Source organism: Electrona antarctica (assembly GCF_951216825.1).
Source record: "Electrona antarctica genome assembly, chromosome: 3".
Classification (NCBI taxonomy): Eukaryota; Metazoa; Chordata; class Actinopteri; order Myctophiformes; family Myctophidae; genus Electrona; species Electrona antarctica.
In genome coordinates this window covers 5,227,306-5,247,107 of record NC_136808.1, presented here as the reverse complement: position 1 = coordinate 5,247,107, position 19,802 = coordinate 5,227,306, and the positions used below count along the sequence as shown (strand labels likewise).

Genomic DNA, 19,802 nt, shown 5'->3' with positions numbered 1-19,802 from the left:
GTGACAAAGCAGATGCAGTTATGTTAGTCACACAGTTGAGAAACTTTTAGATTTTTAGCTTTGGTAAAAAAACAACAACAACTAAAGTGCTTTACAGAGTCACTCTGTCGGACTCTGTCGAGGCCTTAGTGGGCCAAGTCAGTAGACTGGACCATTGATCTGCTTGTTTAGTTTTGAACTCCATCTCATTACCATGAGCACGAGAAATGAAGGTTGGGTAGTTTTTGAGTGGTGCAACCACTCCAAGGAACAGCAATGTCCATCCTAACCTATGTGACTGTGACTATGAGTACCAGTAGAGGCAAAAGTGGCGCTGTTGTGCCAGAAACAGAGAGAGAGAGATAGTGTTGCACTGTTGCCTGCTAATTACACAGAGAGAGAGAGAGGCAGGGGGAGAGGGGAGTTGCACCACTCAGTTCACACAGGTGTGATGTTTTATGAATGATGAGTTCAGGTCTGATGATCCATTAATCTGCTAGCAGGGCAAAGAAATAATTAATAATAATAATAATAATAATAATAATGCACTCACAGAGATGTCTTTATAAATGTCCCTTTAAGGTACTATACCTTCATATTTTGAGTGGCACTATGCCCCTCCTATATTCAGCTATAGTGTAGATTTTTGTCCTAACACAAACATTAAATTCCATTGACAATGAATGGAGAATTTACGTCACATATGTGGACGAGCAAATCGGCTATTTCGGCCCTGCATAAAGATTACATTCTCATTGACAACGAATGGATGATAAAGAGCGCCCCTCACTTCACACGGGTGTGATTCTTTATACACAGGCTGCATACGGATACGGACGCATTTCAGCAGAGCCTTCCTCAGCCGTACGCGACCCACGCTGGAAGGCTTGGCCCGAAACGTGCCTGTGTGTGCCGTGCACCCAGTAAACTGAGCCGTGCACCCAGTAAACAAACGATCAGTTGAGACTGTGTGTTGCGCTCTCAGTTGTATTGACTCAAAGAAAAGTATTAAGCCAATAATATATAAGCCAATATTGCACTGTTCCTGGAGAGTCTTTGCAGAAATTGAGCGTGTGCGTGTCCGTGTCCGTGCACGAGCGTGCGTGCGTGCGTGCGTGCGTGCGTTAAATACACCATGAGCGTAACAAAACATAAATAAACGGTTGTATAGTTGTACTTTTACACTGCCATCATAGTAGTGCAACAGGGAGGGGGTTGTGTGTGTGTGTGTGTGTGTGTGTGTGTGTGTGTGTGTGTGTGTGTGTGTGTGTGTGTGTGTGTGTGTGTGTGTGTGTGTGTGTGTGTGTGTGTGTGTGTGTGTGTGTGTGTGTGTGTGTGTGTGTGTGTGTGTGTGTGTGTGTGTGTGTGTGTGTGTGTGACTACACAATGTGTCATGTTAATTTGTAGTTACACACCGTTGAAAGACCCATGAGCTGTCCCTCAACCCATGAAATCCCGGTAGTCTAACGTTTGGTGTTACTCATAGCTTTTGTGACAGTTCTTAAACCCATTTAGGCCTGACGTCGAAATAAAAAAAAAAGTATTCTGAAAGAATATATATTCAAAGATTTGTGCCGCATTTTCACGGGTTTTTCAAAAATAGCAGACCTACAAGCTCGTAGCGCGCCACTCGGTGGAGCACTATGAGCTTGTAGATCTGCTATTTTTCAATAGCTAAAGTATAACATAATGCTTAGTTAAAACACCAAAAGGGCTTCCCATACAGAAGAGCTATTGCATATAGGTTTCATTGTATGGCCAATAGGTTCTCCTGACATAAGGTGCAGTAGTACAGTGCAGTGACATGCAGTCCCTAGTCCCTACTAAGTTGCTTTTCTACTACCCTATCTCTCCTCCAAACCCCAGACACAGACCCACACTCCAAACTAACGCCACAATCAAATTAGCCATTAGATCAGTCACAGCAGCTACGGCAGGTTCCAGTATAGAGGGTATGCACGTGACATCATCATAAGTTATGCGGGAACACGTACTGGAGTGGGAAAAAACTACCTTTTGGCCTTGACAGCCCATACATCCAAACGGAAAAGTCCTATTTGATTGCATTAAACAGCGTTAAACAATGTTAAACTCACTTTTTCCACTCAATTTGCCACTCGATTTGCCATTCACTTTATGCATGCGCATACCCTCTATAGAGTGTCGCAGCCCCCTTTCATGACGACACCAGGCCCAGGAAATAGTTCCCAATGCATTTTTCCCATAGACATTTCAAAACATATTTATTTAAAGACCTTATAAGCGTCGTACAAAGCCAACTCTTGTCGTGACAAATCATGACAACACACACAATATTTTGGACCAAACAAATAATTACAAAGAAAAACAACAAAAAAAAGTGTTGTAACCTGCCGTTTTCTTCTTCTTTCTAATTATTTGTTCAGCCCGAAAGATTTTGTTTGTTGTCATGATTTGTCACGACAAGAGTTGGCTTTGTCCGCGGCGTAAACGTCTTTCAATAAATACTTTCTGAAAAGTCTATGAGGAAAATGAACAGGGATTTATTTTCCGGGTCTCTCGAGGGGGCGGGACTGCGACGCTCTATAGGGTATGCGCATGGTCCACGCCCTTCGTGGACCATGTAAAAACCCTGCCGGTAGTCCCAGAGATAAGCGCTATTTGAACTAGAGAATGGTGAATGCATGAAATGAAATGAAATGATTACTATATTTACCCAGGGTATCTGGGCTAAGCTCAAGAACTTGTTTCCAGCCAGGCCCTGCTCATAGAGCATTTCATCGTAGTGGTTCAATGCCTTGTTCAAGGGCACTTCAGCGGTGGTAATTTTAACGTGTCGGACCGCTGATTCGAACTGGCGACCTTCCGGTATCAAGACCGCTCCGCAATCCGTTCGGCTACCGCATAGGCCTATGCATTGTACGTGCGTCATGTAAACCGGTGGCTGCGCGCACACACAGGTGCCCCCCCCCCCCCCCCTCCTTTCCTCTTTTCTCCCCCCCCCCCCCCCCCTCTCTTTTAATTTATTTACTTTCTTTATTTTTTGTATTTTGTCTCCCCCCTCCCCTTTCTCCAGTATTGCCTCTGCATTGGGGAAGAGTGGGTGGGCATAGTGGGTGGACGGGAGGGAAATGATGGGTGCCTATTTCTATGTATTACAAATGTATATGTTGACATGAACAAGGACCCCACATGGGAGGGGGAAAAAAATTAAAAAACCCAATAAAAAGATTTATGGAAAAAAAAAAATAGATTATTATGTCTTCTTATACCCTTACGGGTCAATACACTCTTGGAGTGAAATTAACACTTTTGCAGTGTACACTGAACCGTGAATTAGGTTACATCAGATCCCAGGCAAGCAGCTATCTAGATTCTTAAAATCTCATCACAAATATGCCTTGCTGGTTATTGGCTGACATGGACAGGCGGCCAAGTGCTTTGACTTCATTGAAAAGCTTGTCAAACCTCACGCTCTGGGGTGGCTTTCCGCCACGCTTTCACTGTCTGCCACCCCGCTCAAAGTTCAACCAAATTGAACTTTGACCCCTCCAGCTGCTGACCTTTCAACGCGTAGGCAATAGTGAGAGGGAGTCGACGGTGTACAGACGGAACTCACAGATCTCACACACAGAACAACACACAGAATAACACACAGAATAACACAGAATACCACACAGAATGAACCGTGTGTGACCACAGAGACGTACCAGTCGGTACCGTACTACCACGATGTTAACGCTTTTCGAATTGGGGCTACGGTGTTCGTAACAAAATAAGCAGTACCTTACCTTTTTCTTTCATCCTACTGCTGCTCATAGGAATACGTGCAGTGATATCACCCTCCCCGCCTGCAGGCTTCACTCCCCCCCCCCCCCCCCCCCCCCAACATTCTTTACAGTAAACTGACTTTTTTTTCAGAGACAAATCAGACGAAAACCTACGTTGCATCAACCTTTTTCAGTCCCAGGCAACAACACACTTCCGCGAGATCTAGCAACAGTAAACATAGGAAGGTTGCGTGGTCTATCATCAGACGGCGCCTGATAGCTTTAGCTATTGAAAAATAGCAGATCTACAAGCTCATAGCACGCCACCGAGTGGCGCGCTACGAGCTTGCAGGTCTGCTATTTTTGAAAAATCGAAGAACGACTGACATAGAAACGTAGCTTTTTCAGAAAACTGTCGGGATGTAGAAGACATTTTTAGAATCTGATCTCAGGTCAAAATGGGTTAAGGTCAGGGTTAGGCTTAGGTATAGTTTTACTGAGGTTAAGGTTAGGGTTAGGTTTAGGCTGTCAATCACAGCGACTGGCCAATCACAGCGCATCCTTGCACAACCTGTGTAGGCTTTGGTATGACGCTGGCTAGACGAATGGGATTTCCCAGCAGCATGCCGTGAGGTGCAGGAAGGGTGGTTTATTGTGTTTATATGGCATAATTGGAATATGGGAAATTGGGACTATGATTATGTTATGGGAATTTAGGGAATGTAGCGTTATGTCATGGTGTTCATTTGTTGAGTTATGTTGATATACTGTACTGTACTGTCTGTGTTGTCATCTCCCAGGTCATGATACTATTAACAGAGATTGGCCAACAATATTTATGATTTTGCAGCGCAGCAGAGTTTGCCACCTTGTCCACGTCCTGTGTAAACAGCCCCGATAGGCTGGTTAATAATGGCACTAAGAAAACGTGGGTTTAAGTTTAGAGCGAGGAAAATTGGCTGCCTATAGAGATTCAAGTCTTGGATTTGAGCTCTCCACTTCTAGAAGACGTGTCGAGGCTACAGAGCTTCTGTAGAGAAGAGAACAGAGTGGGGTCAAATTGGAGTTAATGAGGATTGAAGCTTGCTATTTTGTTGGACGTTGCTGATTGGGTCGAGAGGGGGGGGTGGGGGTGGGGGGGGGTGCCTGACCTCTCCTGTCGCAATCAAGCGTCCTTCCCTCAGGCTGCAAAAGGAAGGAAACCGTACTGTGAGATCCGGCTGTTATAGTCTCGACCACCCAGAGCTTTTATAAGCCCTCCTCTGTCACAATCCCTCTGGTCTCACTGGCTGGAACAGACGGGCCAACTGTCGCCTCCACCACAGTTGGGGGCCCATGGGGCCAAGAGTAATGCCTCTGAACTACTGCTTAGGGACCTCCATCTTCCTGGGACTCAATAGCTCCTAATATGGCCGCTCTGGCTCTTTGGAGCACTTTGGAAAGAGTCTTATTGACTTGCATTGTCGATAACTTTGTGGAGATTCGGATGAGTTTGTGATAATGAGTTTGCAGTGCAGTGCAGTGCAGATCGCTCTGAAGTTGGTGGTAACTGGTAATACATACAGTGTGCGTACTGTATCTTGTAAATTTAGGGGTAACTATTTGGGAGACTGTTTATAAAATGTGAATAATAACAACCTGAGTCATGTGTTTGTCTTTGTGAACAAACTCCATCCAGCACCACCCAATCCTCTTTGTTTCGCTGGTTAAACTCCCCAGTTCATACACCACAAGATGCAATTTCTGCACATTGAACAAGTTTTGCCGGAAACCTCTAAGGGCTAGAAGAGACAGAATGAAGTGCTGAGGGTGACATCTTTTAAAGACAAGCTTTGGATCACAGGAAGAAGGAAAGACAAAAAAAGTGTCAGTCCATCTATTTTAGCCACAGTCTGTTGAGGCTATTGAGTAACCGTCCTCTGCTCCTCAAGAGACAGTGTTATCAACCATACGCTTCTTCATTGTGCAATTCACCACCAGTGTTTCCTGGCATTCTTTAACCACTTTAACCACCCATTTAGGCCTGACGTCGAAATTTAAAAAATGCATTTTTTTAAAATGTATTATTTGAATTTTTTTTCTACATCAGTGGTTCTCAATATTTCATTTCAAGGACCCCAAAAATTATATGTAATATGCCGCCGACCCCCATCTGAAAATATGTTGTTCCAGGGACCCTCCAGAAGCAAAGATTTGAGTTAAAAAATGAAACACAGAAAGATTTGAGGCACATTTTCACGATTTTTCAATAGCTAAAGTATAACATAATGCTTAGTTAAAACACCAAAAGGGGTTCCCGCCCAGAATGAGTTAAACCCTATATACTTTGTTGGCCGTGGTCCCATGTGGGCTTATCCTCACTCTACAAAGAAATGGCAAGCTTGTAGATTGGCTATTCTCACCAAATGTTTGCCTAATTATGACATGTTCAGTTAGTATAGGGATGCTAGGGTTCAGGTTGGTTGAATAGGATTTTGACATCCACATCCACATCGCATTTAGTTTGAGCAAAAGGGTAGAATATAACTCCTATGGAATTGACTTGAGTCAGTTTTATTTTAGCGATCGCTTTATTTTTGCAGAATGTTTTGATGAGCAGCTTAAATAGATTTAGCCCAGCTTCATGCATCCGAACGAACACACATACTTTAACCCCCTTTTGGTGTTTTAAAGCATTATGTTATACTTTAGCTATTAAAAAATAGCAGATCTACAAGCTTGTAGCGCGCCACCAAGTGGCGCGCTACAAGCTTGTAGGTCTGCTATTTTTGAAAAATCGTGAAAATGTGCCTCAAATCTTTGAATATATAATATTACAGAGTGAACATTTTAACTCAAATCTTTGCTTCTCTTCTGGGGAGGTCCCTGGAACAACATATTTTCAGATGGGGGGCGGAGGCATATTACATATAATTTTTGGGGTCCTTGACATGAAATATTGAGCATCACTGATACAGAAACATTTTTTTCAGAAAACTGTATTTGACATCAACGTACAGTATAGTGGTCAGATGACATGTTTCTTTGGTTTGGTAGGAAAACAAAATCACAGACACTTTTGGTGGAATGTCATTGTCCTTGCCCCAGTGCAAACGACATCAATAAAGTGTGTGGTTTGGACATATATAGCAATTGAAAGTACGAGAACAATAAATCAAATGCACCCTTCCAAGCACGGTGTGTTTAGGAAGTGAAGATGCCATGCGCAGATTGGGCACACAGTGACACACGCACACTGGAAGTCTTTATAGCTTGTTTGACCTGCTGTCTGTGTTGTTGGAGAGAAAATAAACCCCACAGCACTCGATGTCAGCTACAGCAAAATACTGGGTTGTTCGAAGACCCGATTGGTTCTGAGATTTTTGAGTGGTGCAACCACTCCCTTACGGAGCTATGTGTGTGGCTGGGTGGGTGGCTGGCTGGGTCTGAGCACGAAAACAGCATGGTTGTTTCTCACCATCTGTGCGCAACAAACACACATGCACATTTTAACTGTATGTATGATGATTCCGGGTGTGCCAGTACAGTACAGTGACAGTACAGCACAGTACAGTAGAGGGTACAGTAGAGGGACGGTAACTCTGTCATTTCTCAACCGTTTCGGACGTGGGGCGGCTCGCCGGAACCGGCCCGGCCCCATGGGCGCATTCCTGGGGGTCTGGACTGACCCGAACTGGGAGGGACTCGTGAAATTGTTACCGAGATCCGAGTAGAGCCGTCATAAAAAACTACGCTAATTGGACCCGCGGTGGGAAAATAGCCGTCCAACACAGTTAAAGTCATGAGCTTGTCTCAAGTTGTCTGCAATCTTTTTTAGACCTCGCATATCTTAACAAACGCTCAGACAAAATCATCTCTAACAATTGATGACAAATTGCCTAATTCTGTCATCACATCTGTCAAAATAGGCCTATAGCCTACAAATATATGGTTTATGCACGTGCACCGTGCCCATTTTGCACCCTCACACAATCAGCTTCTGGCTAGGAGAAGCACTGCGGGAATGTAGCAAGGAGGGTGCACGACACGTGCACGCCATGAGGCAAAGTTTCAGCGTGCTGTTTGTACAGTATGGTGCCTTTATGCACGGGCTGGCATGTTTCCCTCATGGTTCAAGATTCAAGATAGCTTTATTTGTCATTCTTTCCAACCGCAGCAGCAGAAAGAGTAGCCTGGAACTCGTGCTTTTTATGGCATAGGCAGCTCCCGGCAGGATCCGCCGGGAGAAACTATGCGCAGCTGCTAGACATGAGACTAATTAATTAGAGCGACAGAGAGAGAGAGGAGTGTGTGTGTGTGTATATGTGTGCGTGTGTGTCAATTTAACAAAGGTGCAGACGATCAGAAATCAGCAGAGAGTGATCTGATGTTTGCGCTACACTATGCCGAATTGAAGTGGACTCGGATTACAGAGAGAGAGAGAGAGAGAGAGAGATAGTGTTGCACTGTTGCCTGCTAATTACAGAGAGAGAGAGAGAGAGATAGTGTTGCACTGTTGCCTGCTAATTACAGAGAGAGAGAGAGAGACAGAGGGAGAGAGAGAGGCAGGGGGAGAGGGGAGTTGCACCACTCAGTTCACACGGGTGTGATTTGTATTTACTTCTACTATTAGTCTATTTCATTTGTAAGGTTGCTTGAAAAGTACTGACACAATGTGTACTCAGCCTGTAGTAAGCATGTTGTAAAATATCACACTCGTGTGAAGTGAGGGGCGCTCTTATCATCATACATCACATTCCGTGCTCAGCCAATCAGCAGACGGATAGACGGACGGACGGACGGACGGACGGACGGACGGACGGACGGACACATCGCTCGCTCCTTGTCTGTGTAGATGAGGTGTCAAGGAACACACATTAGCCTGGCACTCAGAATACATTAGAATCTCAAACATAGTTACCCCCTTCTCAACCGAGACTTCCCAAAAGTTCCCACTGAATCTACCCAGAGATTTGACTTCTAAAACTGACAGTATGGCTGTGCATTGTGTAGAGGGTGATGTTCGTTGAGGTCTTTAAACACAAGGTTTCAGTTCATGTTGTCCCTTTCTCATATCCCATAACGTGTGTAACCTGAAACCTATTCGTAGCCTCGTACCTTAGCGCCTGACGAGAGTTGAAAGTTAGTTTATTGATGTAAGCCAGTGGTGGCCAACGTGACAACTTCTTTACATAATTATGGAGTATACTGTACTTCACATGCCATACTTCATAATTGCATTTGTACAATTTACAATTTAGGCATTTAGCAGACGCTCTTAATCTAGAGCGATTTACATTAAGCAAGAACAAAAGCAATACATCACATACATAAAAATGTAGTTATCATGAAACATGCGTAAGCTAAGAACGTAACAGTGGGATATCTATATAATGAAACTATACTATACTATACTATACTATACTATACTATACTATACTATACTATACTATACTATACTATACTATACTATACTATACTATAAAGTGCTCTGACTACATGAAATGCAATTCTAGTGCTGTACATAACATGCTATAAGTCTGTTAGTATCAATACAGTAATTGAAAACAATAAAATACACTGCTCTATAGTTTTTAGAATTAATCTTTATTATAGTCGACATGTTAATCAGTTTGTATCTGTGCTGTTGTTGTTTTTTTTTAAAGGTCACAACATTTTAAAGAGTGCATCAGTTTTATCCATGAATGTCGTCTCAACGGTGGATCGTGTCTGGTGCACTGGTAAGTGTTTCTCATTACTCTGAACGTCAGTTATATGCACATAGTATCCCTGCTAGGCATATCGACTATCTTTGGCAAAGAGATTTGGTGTAGTGGGAACTTAAGGTAGTGCCGGTTTTCGTCGTCCAGGAATAACCTTTGGTCTAGGTCAGCGGTTCTCAACCTTTTTGTCTAACCCATTCTCGGCGGGAAGAACCCCTTGTTTGGTGTTTTAAGCATTATGTTATGCTTTAGCTGTTGAAAAATAGCAGACCTACAAGCTCATAGCGCGGCACCGAGTGCCGCGCTATGAGCTTGTAGGTCTGCTATTTTTGAAAAATCGTGAAAATGTGGCGCAAATCTATGAATATATATTCTTTCAGAGCGAATGTTTTTTAACTCAAATCTTTGCTTCTGGGGGGAGGGTCCCTGGAACTACATATTTTGAGATGGGGGGTCGGCGGCCAAATACATATAATTATGGGGTTTCCTTGACATGAAATAGTTTGAGCACCGCTGACATAGAAAACATGAGTTTTTTTCAGAAAACTGTCAGGATTTAGAAGGCATTTTGTAGAATGGAGCTCAGGTCTAAATGGGCTAATCATTGTTCTAGTCTTGCAGGTGTGTCCCGCAGCACCACCATGGTGGTGGCCTACCTAATGACCGTCACCGACCACAGCTGGGACGAGTGTCTGTCCGCCGTCAAAGCCGTCCGCTCCTTCGTCGGCCCAAACTACGGCTTCCAGCAGCAGCTGCGGGAGTACCAGACGACACAAGTCTCAGAGGTATACACCCATAGAGTAATACAAGGATAGAGACTATTCATTTCAGTGGAAGTTGCGTTTTGAAGCACCCGGAAGAACCGCCTACTTCCGTGTTTTTTCCCCCAAAATTTGGTGTCCAAATGCGGAAGTGCAAACGGGCGCTCAATGTTAAAGCGCAGCTGCACACAGGGTTTCCTCGTCATAACTCCACAGGTCCGCCTGCAGTCCCTCCTCTTACCACTAGGGCCGAGCGCCTCAACGTTGGAGAGCTGCACTGGGGGCTTGGGTACACACCCCCCCCCCCCCCCCCCCCCCCAGGGTACAGTCAAACAGAAATGTAATCAGTACAGGGTACAGTCAAACAGAAATGTAATTGGTACAGGGTACAGTCAAACAGAAATGTAATCGGTACAGGGTACAGTCAAACAGAAATGTAATCGGTACAGGGTACAGTCAAACAGAAATGTAATCGGTACAGGGTACAGTCAAACAGAAATGTAATCGGTACAGGGTACAGTCAAACAGAAATGTAATCGGTACAGGGTACAGTCAAACAGAAATGTAATCGGTACAGGGTACAGTCAAACAGAAATGTAATCGGTACAGGGTACAGTCAAACAGAAATGTAATCGGTACAGGGTACAGTCAAACAGAAATGTAATCGGTACAGGGTACAGTCAAACAGAAATGTAATCGGTACAGGGTACAGTCAAACAGAAATGTAATCAGTACAGGGTACAGTCAAACAGAAATGTAATCAGTACAGTACAGGGTACAGTCAAACACACTTCCAAAGGATCACCGAAAAAAGTCCTTGCGGTCTTGTTCCCATTCAGGGCCTTAATGTGTTAATCGAGTGTAAATTCCTCAGGAATCAGGATTTTTCTGTGTAGAGTAATTGTATGATCATAAGTAATATGACAATGAAGTTATGTTCAACAAACGAATTGTCGCTTTCTTCCAATATTCGTTTTTGCGGTTGATATTCTCAAACATAAGTCCACATTTTGTCCTTTAATCCCCGGGCCACGGAAGTGTTTGCAGACTGTGTGCACTATATGATTTTCATCAGGATATTCTCAAACATAACGTCATTGTGAGTCAGACCGCTCCCTTCCTCATCCGAGTTAATATTTCCAGGGAGATATTTGTTTGTTTCCGGTCATACTCGCATACTTTTGCTTTAGTCTACTTTCATTTTCATTTTTTGTAGAGCAGGCATATGTTGTCATTGATAGTAATTGCTTGTGGAACGGTATGGTACCATCATGTCAGAACAGGTTTTTGCTCGAGGCGTTTTTCTCAGACACAAACCTCGGTACAGTACCTGTATATCTACATGTCTCTAAACACAGCATTTGTCTGTTTGTCTCTTTAATGCCATTTTGGACTGAGGTCGATTAAAAAAAAAGGCTTCTAAATCCTAACATTTTTCTGAAAACCCTATGTTTCTATGTCAGTGGTGCTCAACCTTTTTCATGTCAAGGACCCCCAGAATTCTCTCTATTGGGCCACGGACCCCCATCTGAAAATATGTAGTTCCAGGGACCCCCCCCCCCCCCCCCCCCCAGAAGCAAATATTTTAGTTAAAAATGTTCGCTCTGAAATATATATTCAATGATTTGTGCCACATTTTAACGATTTTTCAAAAATATCAGACCTACAAGCTCGTAACGCGCCACTCGGTGGTGCACTATGAGCTTGTAGATCTGCTATTTTTCAATAGCTAAATTATAACAATGTTTAAAACACCAAAAGGGGTTCCCGCCCAAAATGGGTTAATGCCACAATACCCGAATTGATTTGGAAACCCATTTTAAAATGTTCTGTACTAGGGACACTGATATAGAAAGATGTTTTGGTCCATATAAACATTTATAAATATATAATTGGATTTGAGCAATAGATTGATAGATAGGTAGAATAGTCACTCATGTCATATAATATCATATGTTGTAATAATTTAAACTGAATTATACTACATGCTGCAAGACCACAGGGTGCAGGGCATGAAGGGTTGCATTCCAAATCATGAAATGTGCCTTTTCAACATTATCTACCTCGTTTTAGAAATACTGTAAAAGTTCAAGTAGAAATGTCTTTGAGTTATCAGAAGTGTTTATAGTATCAAATAAACACATATACACATACATAACATGAAAAAGAGAGATATATATCATTTATTTTTATTTTATTTTTTTCATGTTAAACCCATTAAAAACAGGGAAAGCATCAGTGTAATTTTAGATTTTTCCATTGGCTACTCAAAAATATACAAGCTAGCTCACAGCGCTGATTTAAGAAGGCATTTGTAGAAACGGCCTCAGGTTAATGGGTTGAAGCAGTCGGTTTGGGCAGGAGGGCCTGTAGAGCGGTCTCCAGCATGTTTGAGAAGGGGAACTCTAGGGGTTTGCTGGGATTGCATTAGCTTGGTAATGGTCATCACGTGTTTAACTTCACTGTCAGCACCTTGCGACACAAGATCTTTCTACTGAAAAGAAAAAAAACTTTCATTGTTTTGGTGATCTGGTACTGATTTCGATGATTTCAACGGAAGTTTCTTTTAGTTATACTTTTCCCATGCCTGCCCGGTTAGTCTGAAAGTGTGGGATATTCAAGGTCTGGATTTATTTGTTGTGCTTTGTAACTTTTCACTATTGTATATATAATACAAACTTAGATAAGCGTTTGTTGTTCTTATTACATTATTTTGAGTGTTAGAAATAAGTGTCTACCAACTAATTGTCTAGCTTCTGGACAATATTAGTGATCCTTCCGGAGCCTTCTTGTGGAACACATTAGATATTCCAAAGTAAAAAAATAAATTATTGGATGGTTGGTTATTGGTTGATTATTGGACGACCATTTTGAATGTGTTTCATAACCGTTAAAGGAGCATTCAGTGATTTGGGTGATTTGGAAAAAAACCCGGTCCGCCCCGGTAACAAGATGTGCACATGCACACACTCTACAGTGGGGGAAGTACAACAGACCAACAGCACGTGCACCAAGGCCCGCCCCACTCGATCAAGATTGGAGGAAGGCCCCTCTTATCCTGATTGGATGAAGGCTTTGCCACCCAAAGCCCAAACCGAAACTAGGGTTTTTTGACCCCAGGGGCTCACTGGGGACAGGGAGGAACTCCTTATATGGTCAGCACACTCTATAGTAGGGAGGATTATCCAAAAAATAAGAAACAATAAGTGATATTTTAATTAAGTGAAATCACTGAATATACCTTTAACCGAAGCTTGTTAATATTAATCGGAGAATAAAATGTAGGCTGCTATTTAGAAGGGAGGAATGAATGTTCACACTGAGGTTAGGGTTAGATTTGCAGATAAATTCTCCAAAACGTCACGATATAATATTTCGCACTGGAGACGGTCGCGGTAGGTCAGTACATGCGTCTACTGAAGCATTGAATGCTCTCGATTAAACGTGATTTTGTCCCTTTCAGTGTTGTTTTTGGTAGCAAAGTTTGTATTTTAGTTTTAGTCATAGTCTCTTGAATAGTTTTCACTTAGTTTTAGTCACATTTTAGTCACCCGGAATGTTTACATGTCTAGTTTAAGTCGACTAGATTTTAGTCGACTAAATCTACAGGTGATTTAGTGACTTTCAGTCGACTACAATGTGTTTTGGCTAATTTGGCTGATTTTATACTTGCTGAAAATAGCCGATCTACAAGATCACAACGCGTTGCAGCATTGTGAGCTTGTAGATCTGCTATTTTCAGCATGCAACCAAGTATAAAATGACTTGTGTCTTTTACTTATACTGGATCTCTTGTCCACTAGCACTAGCCCCTTCCTAACATTTTAGTCCAGTTTTTATTTGTTGACGAAATTGTTAGTATATTTAGTCTTAGTTTTAGTCATCATAGCTTAGTTTTCATTTAGTTTTCGTCAGCGAAAATAGGTAGTGGACGAACATTTTTCGTCTTAGTTTTAGTCGACGAAATCAACACCGGTCCCTTTCAATGCATTGATGGCATTCGAATCCGCTAGTGAGTCCACCCAGGTGCACTGCATGCCCTTTCCCAATCACCCAGGCCTACTGTATGTCCTATGCTCACAATCAATTAGGCCTGGAGAGGCCCACAAATAATCTAATCTAATGAACCAATAATCTATTAATTAACCCATTTTGGGCGGAACCCCTTTTGGTGTTAGCATTATTATGCTTTAGCTATTGAAAAATAGCAGATCTACAAGCTCATAGCGCGCCACTGAGTGGCGCGCTACGAGCTTGTAGGTCTGCTATTTTTGAAAAGTCGTGAAAATGTGGCGAAAATCTTTGAATATATATATTTCAGAGCGAACATTTTTAACTAAAATATTGGCTTCTGGGGGGTCCCTGGAACTACATATTTTGAGATGGGGGTCCGTGGCCCAATAGAGATAATTCTGGGGGTCCTTGACATGAAAAAGGTTGAGCACCACTGACATAGAAACATAGGGTTTTTCAGAAAAATGTTAGGATTTAGAACCCTTTTTTTATCGACCTCAGTCCAAAATGGGTTAAACTAATACAACTAATGCCAAATAATAACAACAATCATGATGATGATGATAATCATCATAATCATCAACAGAACAAACAAAAGCAGTGGCTTCTATACAGCTGTAATGAAAAAGAAAAGCATTTATTATTGCAATGATATTGTATTGCATTTTGCAGTGCGGCTTTGCTCACGTAATGCGTAATACAGTTTTGTGCAGGCATGACACAGATTTGACACTTGAGCTCACAGCAACATTTTCAGCTTTAGACGTACGAACAAACGGACATGAAAGATCATTTATCAGCTTTTTTTTGTTAATTAGTTTAGTTTAGTTAATTTGATCCTCTTCACAGCACCGACACAATTATACATCAACATAAAGAAACTGTTACATCGTTAGAGGTGATCAAAGGGAATATAGGCTGAAGCTGAAATCTTATAAGTGCCTATCGTACATACAGTACAACAAGACATAATTTCCGTTTAATACTAAAAAATAGTTTCAATAATAGTTTCAGCTTAAAATTGTTTTGTTTCATCACTTACAATTTCACTTGTTCATGCTGCATCTTGTACGAGTTCTCTCTCCCGATTGGATGAAATTGACAACCTGAAAATAAGGCGGGACTCACTGTCGGGCATTAGAGCCCACGTGGTATGCACCCTGACCAGCCAGCTATCGCGTCACCAGTACAATTACAGATTCTCCGTTTGGCGTGTGGACTTTTCCCCACGGGGCAGCACACCTAAACCTAACCTTAACACATGTCTAACCAATGACTAGTCTAAACTACTGTAAGTATGCACCCCCTTTTCCCGTAAATAAGGCAGGGGAGGGGAAATTCCTGCGAGCACGAATTTCTTCGGAATGGAGGATGTGTCGGCTGTTCATAGGAAAAGTCTCACAGGCCACACCTCTGGCAATTGGCCTGAGAGACATCTGGGCGAGCTTTCCCTTTGTTTAACCCATTTAGACCTGAGTTAAAAACATTCACTTTGAAAGAATATATATTCAAAGATTTGCACCACATTTTTATGATTTTTCAAAAATAGCAGACCTACAAGCTCGTAGCGCGCCACTCGGTGGCGCGCTATGAGCTTGTAGATCTGCTATTTTTCAATAGCTAAATGATAACAATGTTTAAAACACCAAAACACAAAAACGCCCAAAATGGGTTAAAGCTCAGCCGAAATAAATGTGCAGACAAAACTGAAGTGGAACACTAATATTAAAGCTGATCAAATGTATTCTCTCTGTGAAACTGGCGTACCAACAAAAAATGTGTTTTCTGTTCACTAAAGTGATGGAGAGATGGGGAGGCCCCTGTTCCTGAACAAACACTCTTTAGATGGGGAGGCCCCTGTTCCTGAACAAACACTCTTTAGATGGGGAGGCCCCTGTTCCTGAACAAACACTCTTTAGATGGGGAGGCCCCTGTTCCTGAACAAACACTCTTTAGATGGGGAGGCCCCTGTTCCTGAACAAACACTCTTTAGATGGGGAGGCCCCTGTTCCTTAACAAACACTCTTTGGATGGGGAGGCCCCTGTTCCTGAACAAACACTCTTTAGATGGGGAGGCCCCTGTTCCTGAACAAACACTCTTTAGATGGGGAGGCCCCTGTTCCTGAACAAACACTCTTTAGATGGGGAGGCCCCTGTTCCTGAACAAACACTCTTTAGATGGGGAGGCCCCTGTTCCTGAACAAACACTCTTTAGATGGGGAGGCCCCTGTTCCTGAACAAACACTCTTTAGATGGGGAGGCCCCTGTTCCTGAACAAACACTCTTTAGATGGGGAGGCCCCTGTTCCTGAAAAAATACTCTTTAGCGACTATCAGAATAATTTGTTGCTGTCGGGAGGAAACCTCATAACTCCATTTTGAGGTTTTTGATTTTTTTTTTGCATAAATCAGTGCTATTGAACACCCTTTACGTATGTGTGTTGTTTCGAAAATATTGAACCAATGGAAAGTAGTAAAAAGTGCTTTGGACAAAACCTCTTAACTCCATTGGACCCTCAAAATGTCTGCTAAAGCAACTAACTGCACCACCTCTCCCCCTCTCATGGAAGTAATTGACAATATATAAAGTTACAACACCAACTTTGATGAGGCAGTATTGCTTTGTTTTAAAAATATAAGGTTTTCTTTATTTCCTGAAAAATGTATATTTTTCATTTCCTGAAAAATGTATATTTTTCATTTCCTGAAAAATGTATATTTTTCATTTCCTGAAAAATGAACATTTTGGAGTTATGAGGTTTCCTCCCGACAGCAGAGATATACACCTTTAACCTTTTAACAAATTCATACCTTTAATTTAACTTACACTTACTTTAATACTAGCATTTACTCCACCTTAATTTAATATTAAAAATATAAAACATAATACCTACTTAGAATGTAAGCTCTTGTTTGATAGATTTGTTTTAAAATGTAGTTGAGTTCACATGCCCGTTTTTTTTAAATTTTTTCAGAAACATTTATATATATCCCTGTCATTTTAGATTTGGAATTATTTTGTTATTTTGTGTTCAATCTCTGGCCAGAGGCCCAACCCAGAGTTCATTGCATGATTCGAATACCTTGAGCTTCAGGGGCATATATACAGTTTATTCTGTTTATACAGCTATTCTGAAGCCATAACCATTATGCAATTCATTAAAGCAGGCACGCCGACAGTGAGGCTTTGAGCTGATGGCCTTGGTGTCGACAAGCATGCCTGGACAGAATAGATTATCACTGGTTTCCTCAAACTTTAGTTAGCGGCATAGTAACATAATGTAAACCAGTATTTCTCAAAGTGGGGTCTGGGGATCCCCAGGGGTCCTTCAAGGTTTCAGGGATTCCACTCTACCAACTAAATGGTTGATAGTTAGGAACCAAATAGGGTCTATAATTGGGTTTACAAATGGAAGCAAATGCGGGTCCATTTGGTTCCACTTGTTCTCTCTCAGAGTTAACTGAACACTGGTGATTTTACAGGTACATTTGGGTCCAATATTGTTACAAATCATAACAAATGGGGGTCCCTAATGTATCAAACTAGGGGTCCTCAAAAGGAATGCTTGAAAACCACTGATGTAAACAAACTTGCTGCAAGCATGCAATCAATTCCACTGATGATCTTTCAGAATAGCATACAATTACACGCACGTCTACACAATGGCAAAATCAAAGTAACTCATCAGTTCCCGACGCTCTTTTAAAATAGTGACCATCTCCAACAAAACCAAACTTTACCGGCAGTATCAAACATACTGTACTGCCTCTAAACTAAATTCTTATTGGCCATATACACACACACTCTCATACATAGATAGAGCCATCGCCTGCCTAGCACTCACAATAGCCATGACACCGATAACCCCTTCAATGAATCAACACTTCACAATATGAATGATGCCATCTGGGCAGAGATATAGAACTTTGAGATCTGAAAAATGTCGCTTTAGTGTTTTGTCCACTCTGTGGTGGCCATAGCAGCATTAAAGGTTAGGTTATTTTGGAGATTATCCTATCTTTTTTTTTTTAAATGTTTTTTTTTTGTGGCTTTCGCCTTTATTTTATATTTTTTATGGAGGGACAGACAGTAGGCTGACAGGAAATGGGGAGAGAGATGGGGGGGGTGACATGCAGTAAAGGCCGTCGGGATCGGGAGTCGAACCCGCGGCACACTGCCAGACTGGATTACCAGTCAAGGTGCCTGGACCATTAAGCCATGGCCCAGGCCAGATTATCCTATCTTTATCTTTTGTCTTTACTGTGTTTGTTTGTTTGTTTGCTGAACAGGCCGTGGAAACTAACATCCCTCTGAGATAAAAAAAACAAAACTCTAATCTAATCTTAAGAGTTGAGAAATATCTGCATTGTTTTCTGATGTGTTGCATAACATCTCACTTCCTGGATCTTTTTTCACTGACCACGGAGAAGAAACACATTGCTTTTGTTTTAAAACTAAGGTACATGCAGTAATTTTAACTGTGTGGTTAATTTATTTTTCTTTTGGAATTAACATGACAAATGAAGCAAGGGATTAATCTTGAAATGTTAACTGAACGAGTACCGGACCTTACACGATCAGCCCATGTGATTTAACAGTGGTAATGGAGGGAGAACTACACATAGGACTACTTAGTATTCATGCACTCTTTTCATATTATTTACACACAGCTCTAACTTTTAGGCCAATGATAAACAAGTAGCTAAGATTTGGAGTCTGTATTCAACTCATTTACATGATTTTTTTAAATTATTTTACATGTGTACATACATAATGTTTTTTCGGAATACTGTGGGGGTAGATGAAACATTTATCCATTGGCAAAAATGTTTTGTTTTGTTTCTAAAAAGCTCAATAAACCTACAAAAAAGAGAAGCTCAAAAATACCAGTCAAATTCCTTTATCAATTTGATTGGACTGGACTTTTTTTTAGTTTTTGTTTTTTTGTGTCTACTCTATTATTATTATTATTATTATTATTTTTGACGACGATGACTGTGGGGGGAGGGATGGGGGGAGGGAGAAAATGGGGGAAAGCATGGTATGTTCAAACTGTTTTAACTTGTTGAAACTTTCTACCAATAAACATATTTTAAAGTCGTTTATCAAGGCTAATGAGTTGGATAATGGATTTATTTCTGTGTTGTGTTCTTGTCCTCAGTACAGAGCATGGCTACAGGACACTTACCCTCACCCTCACTTACCCTCATGTAAGGACCAGGAGCAGGTAGCAGCCCTACTGAGCCTGTTCGCAGAGCAGCTGCAACAGGAGAGCCTCAGGAGAGAGGTCCGGTCCTGGTCCAGGAGGAGCCCGCTTGAAGATACCTTACCTGATGTGCCTGAGGGCAAGAGTTGAGCTACAGGTTCATAGTCCTGCCAACATTATTCTGTAGCCCAATTTCAAATAAGTCCTAATTAATTAACCCATTTAGGCCTGACGTCGAAATTTTAAGAAAATGTCTCCTAAATCATGACAGTTTTCTGAAAAACCTATGTTTCTACAGTATATCAACTATTTCATATCAAGTACCCCAAAATGTATATGAAATTGATGGGGGTAATCAACCCCCATCTGAAAATATGTTGTTCCAGGGACC

At 41.7% G+C, this 19,802-nt stretch overlaps 1 protein-coding gene across 2 annotated transcripts in view; it reads left to right on the top strand.

Moving 5' to 3' along the window:
- dusp22a (dual specificity phosphatase 22a) overlaps positions 1 to 19,748 on the top strand; it is a gene marked incomplete at its 5' end in the record, with an annotated part of 29,421 nt that extends 9,673 nt beyond the window's left edge. Inside the window, 3 exons of one of the 2 annotated variants that reach the window (XM_079496862.1) lie at positions 9,374 to 9,448; positions 10,044 to 10,215; positions 19,367 to 19,748. In XM_079496862.1, the coding sequence (XP_079352988.1) occupies positions 9,374 to 9,448; positions 10,044 to 10,215; positions 19,367 to 19,561 (442 nt within the window). In that variant the 3' untranslated portion in view covers positions 19,562 to 19,748. The remainder of the gene's footprint in view (positions 1 to 9,373; positions 9,449 to 10,043; positions 10,216 to 19,366) is intronic. The other variant, XM_079496863.1, reaches the window with a different exon arrangement.
- Between the last annotated feature and the right edge of the window lie 54 nt (positions 19,749 to 19,802).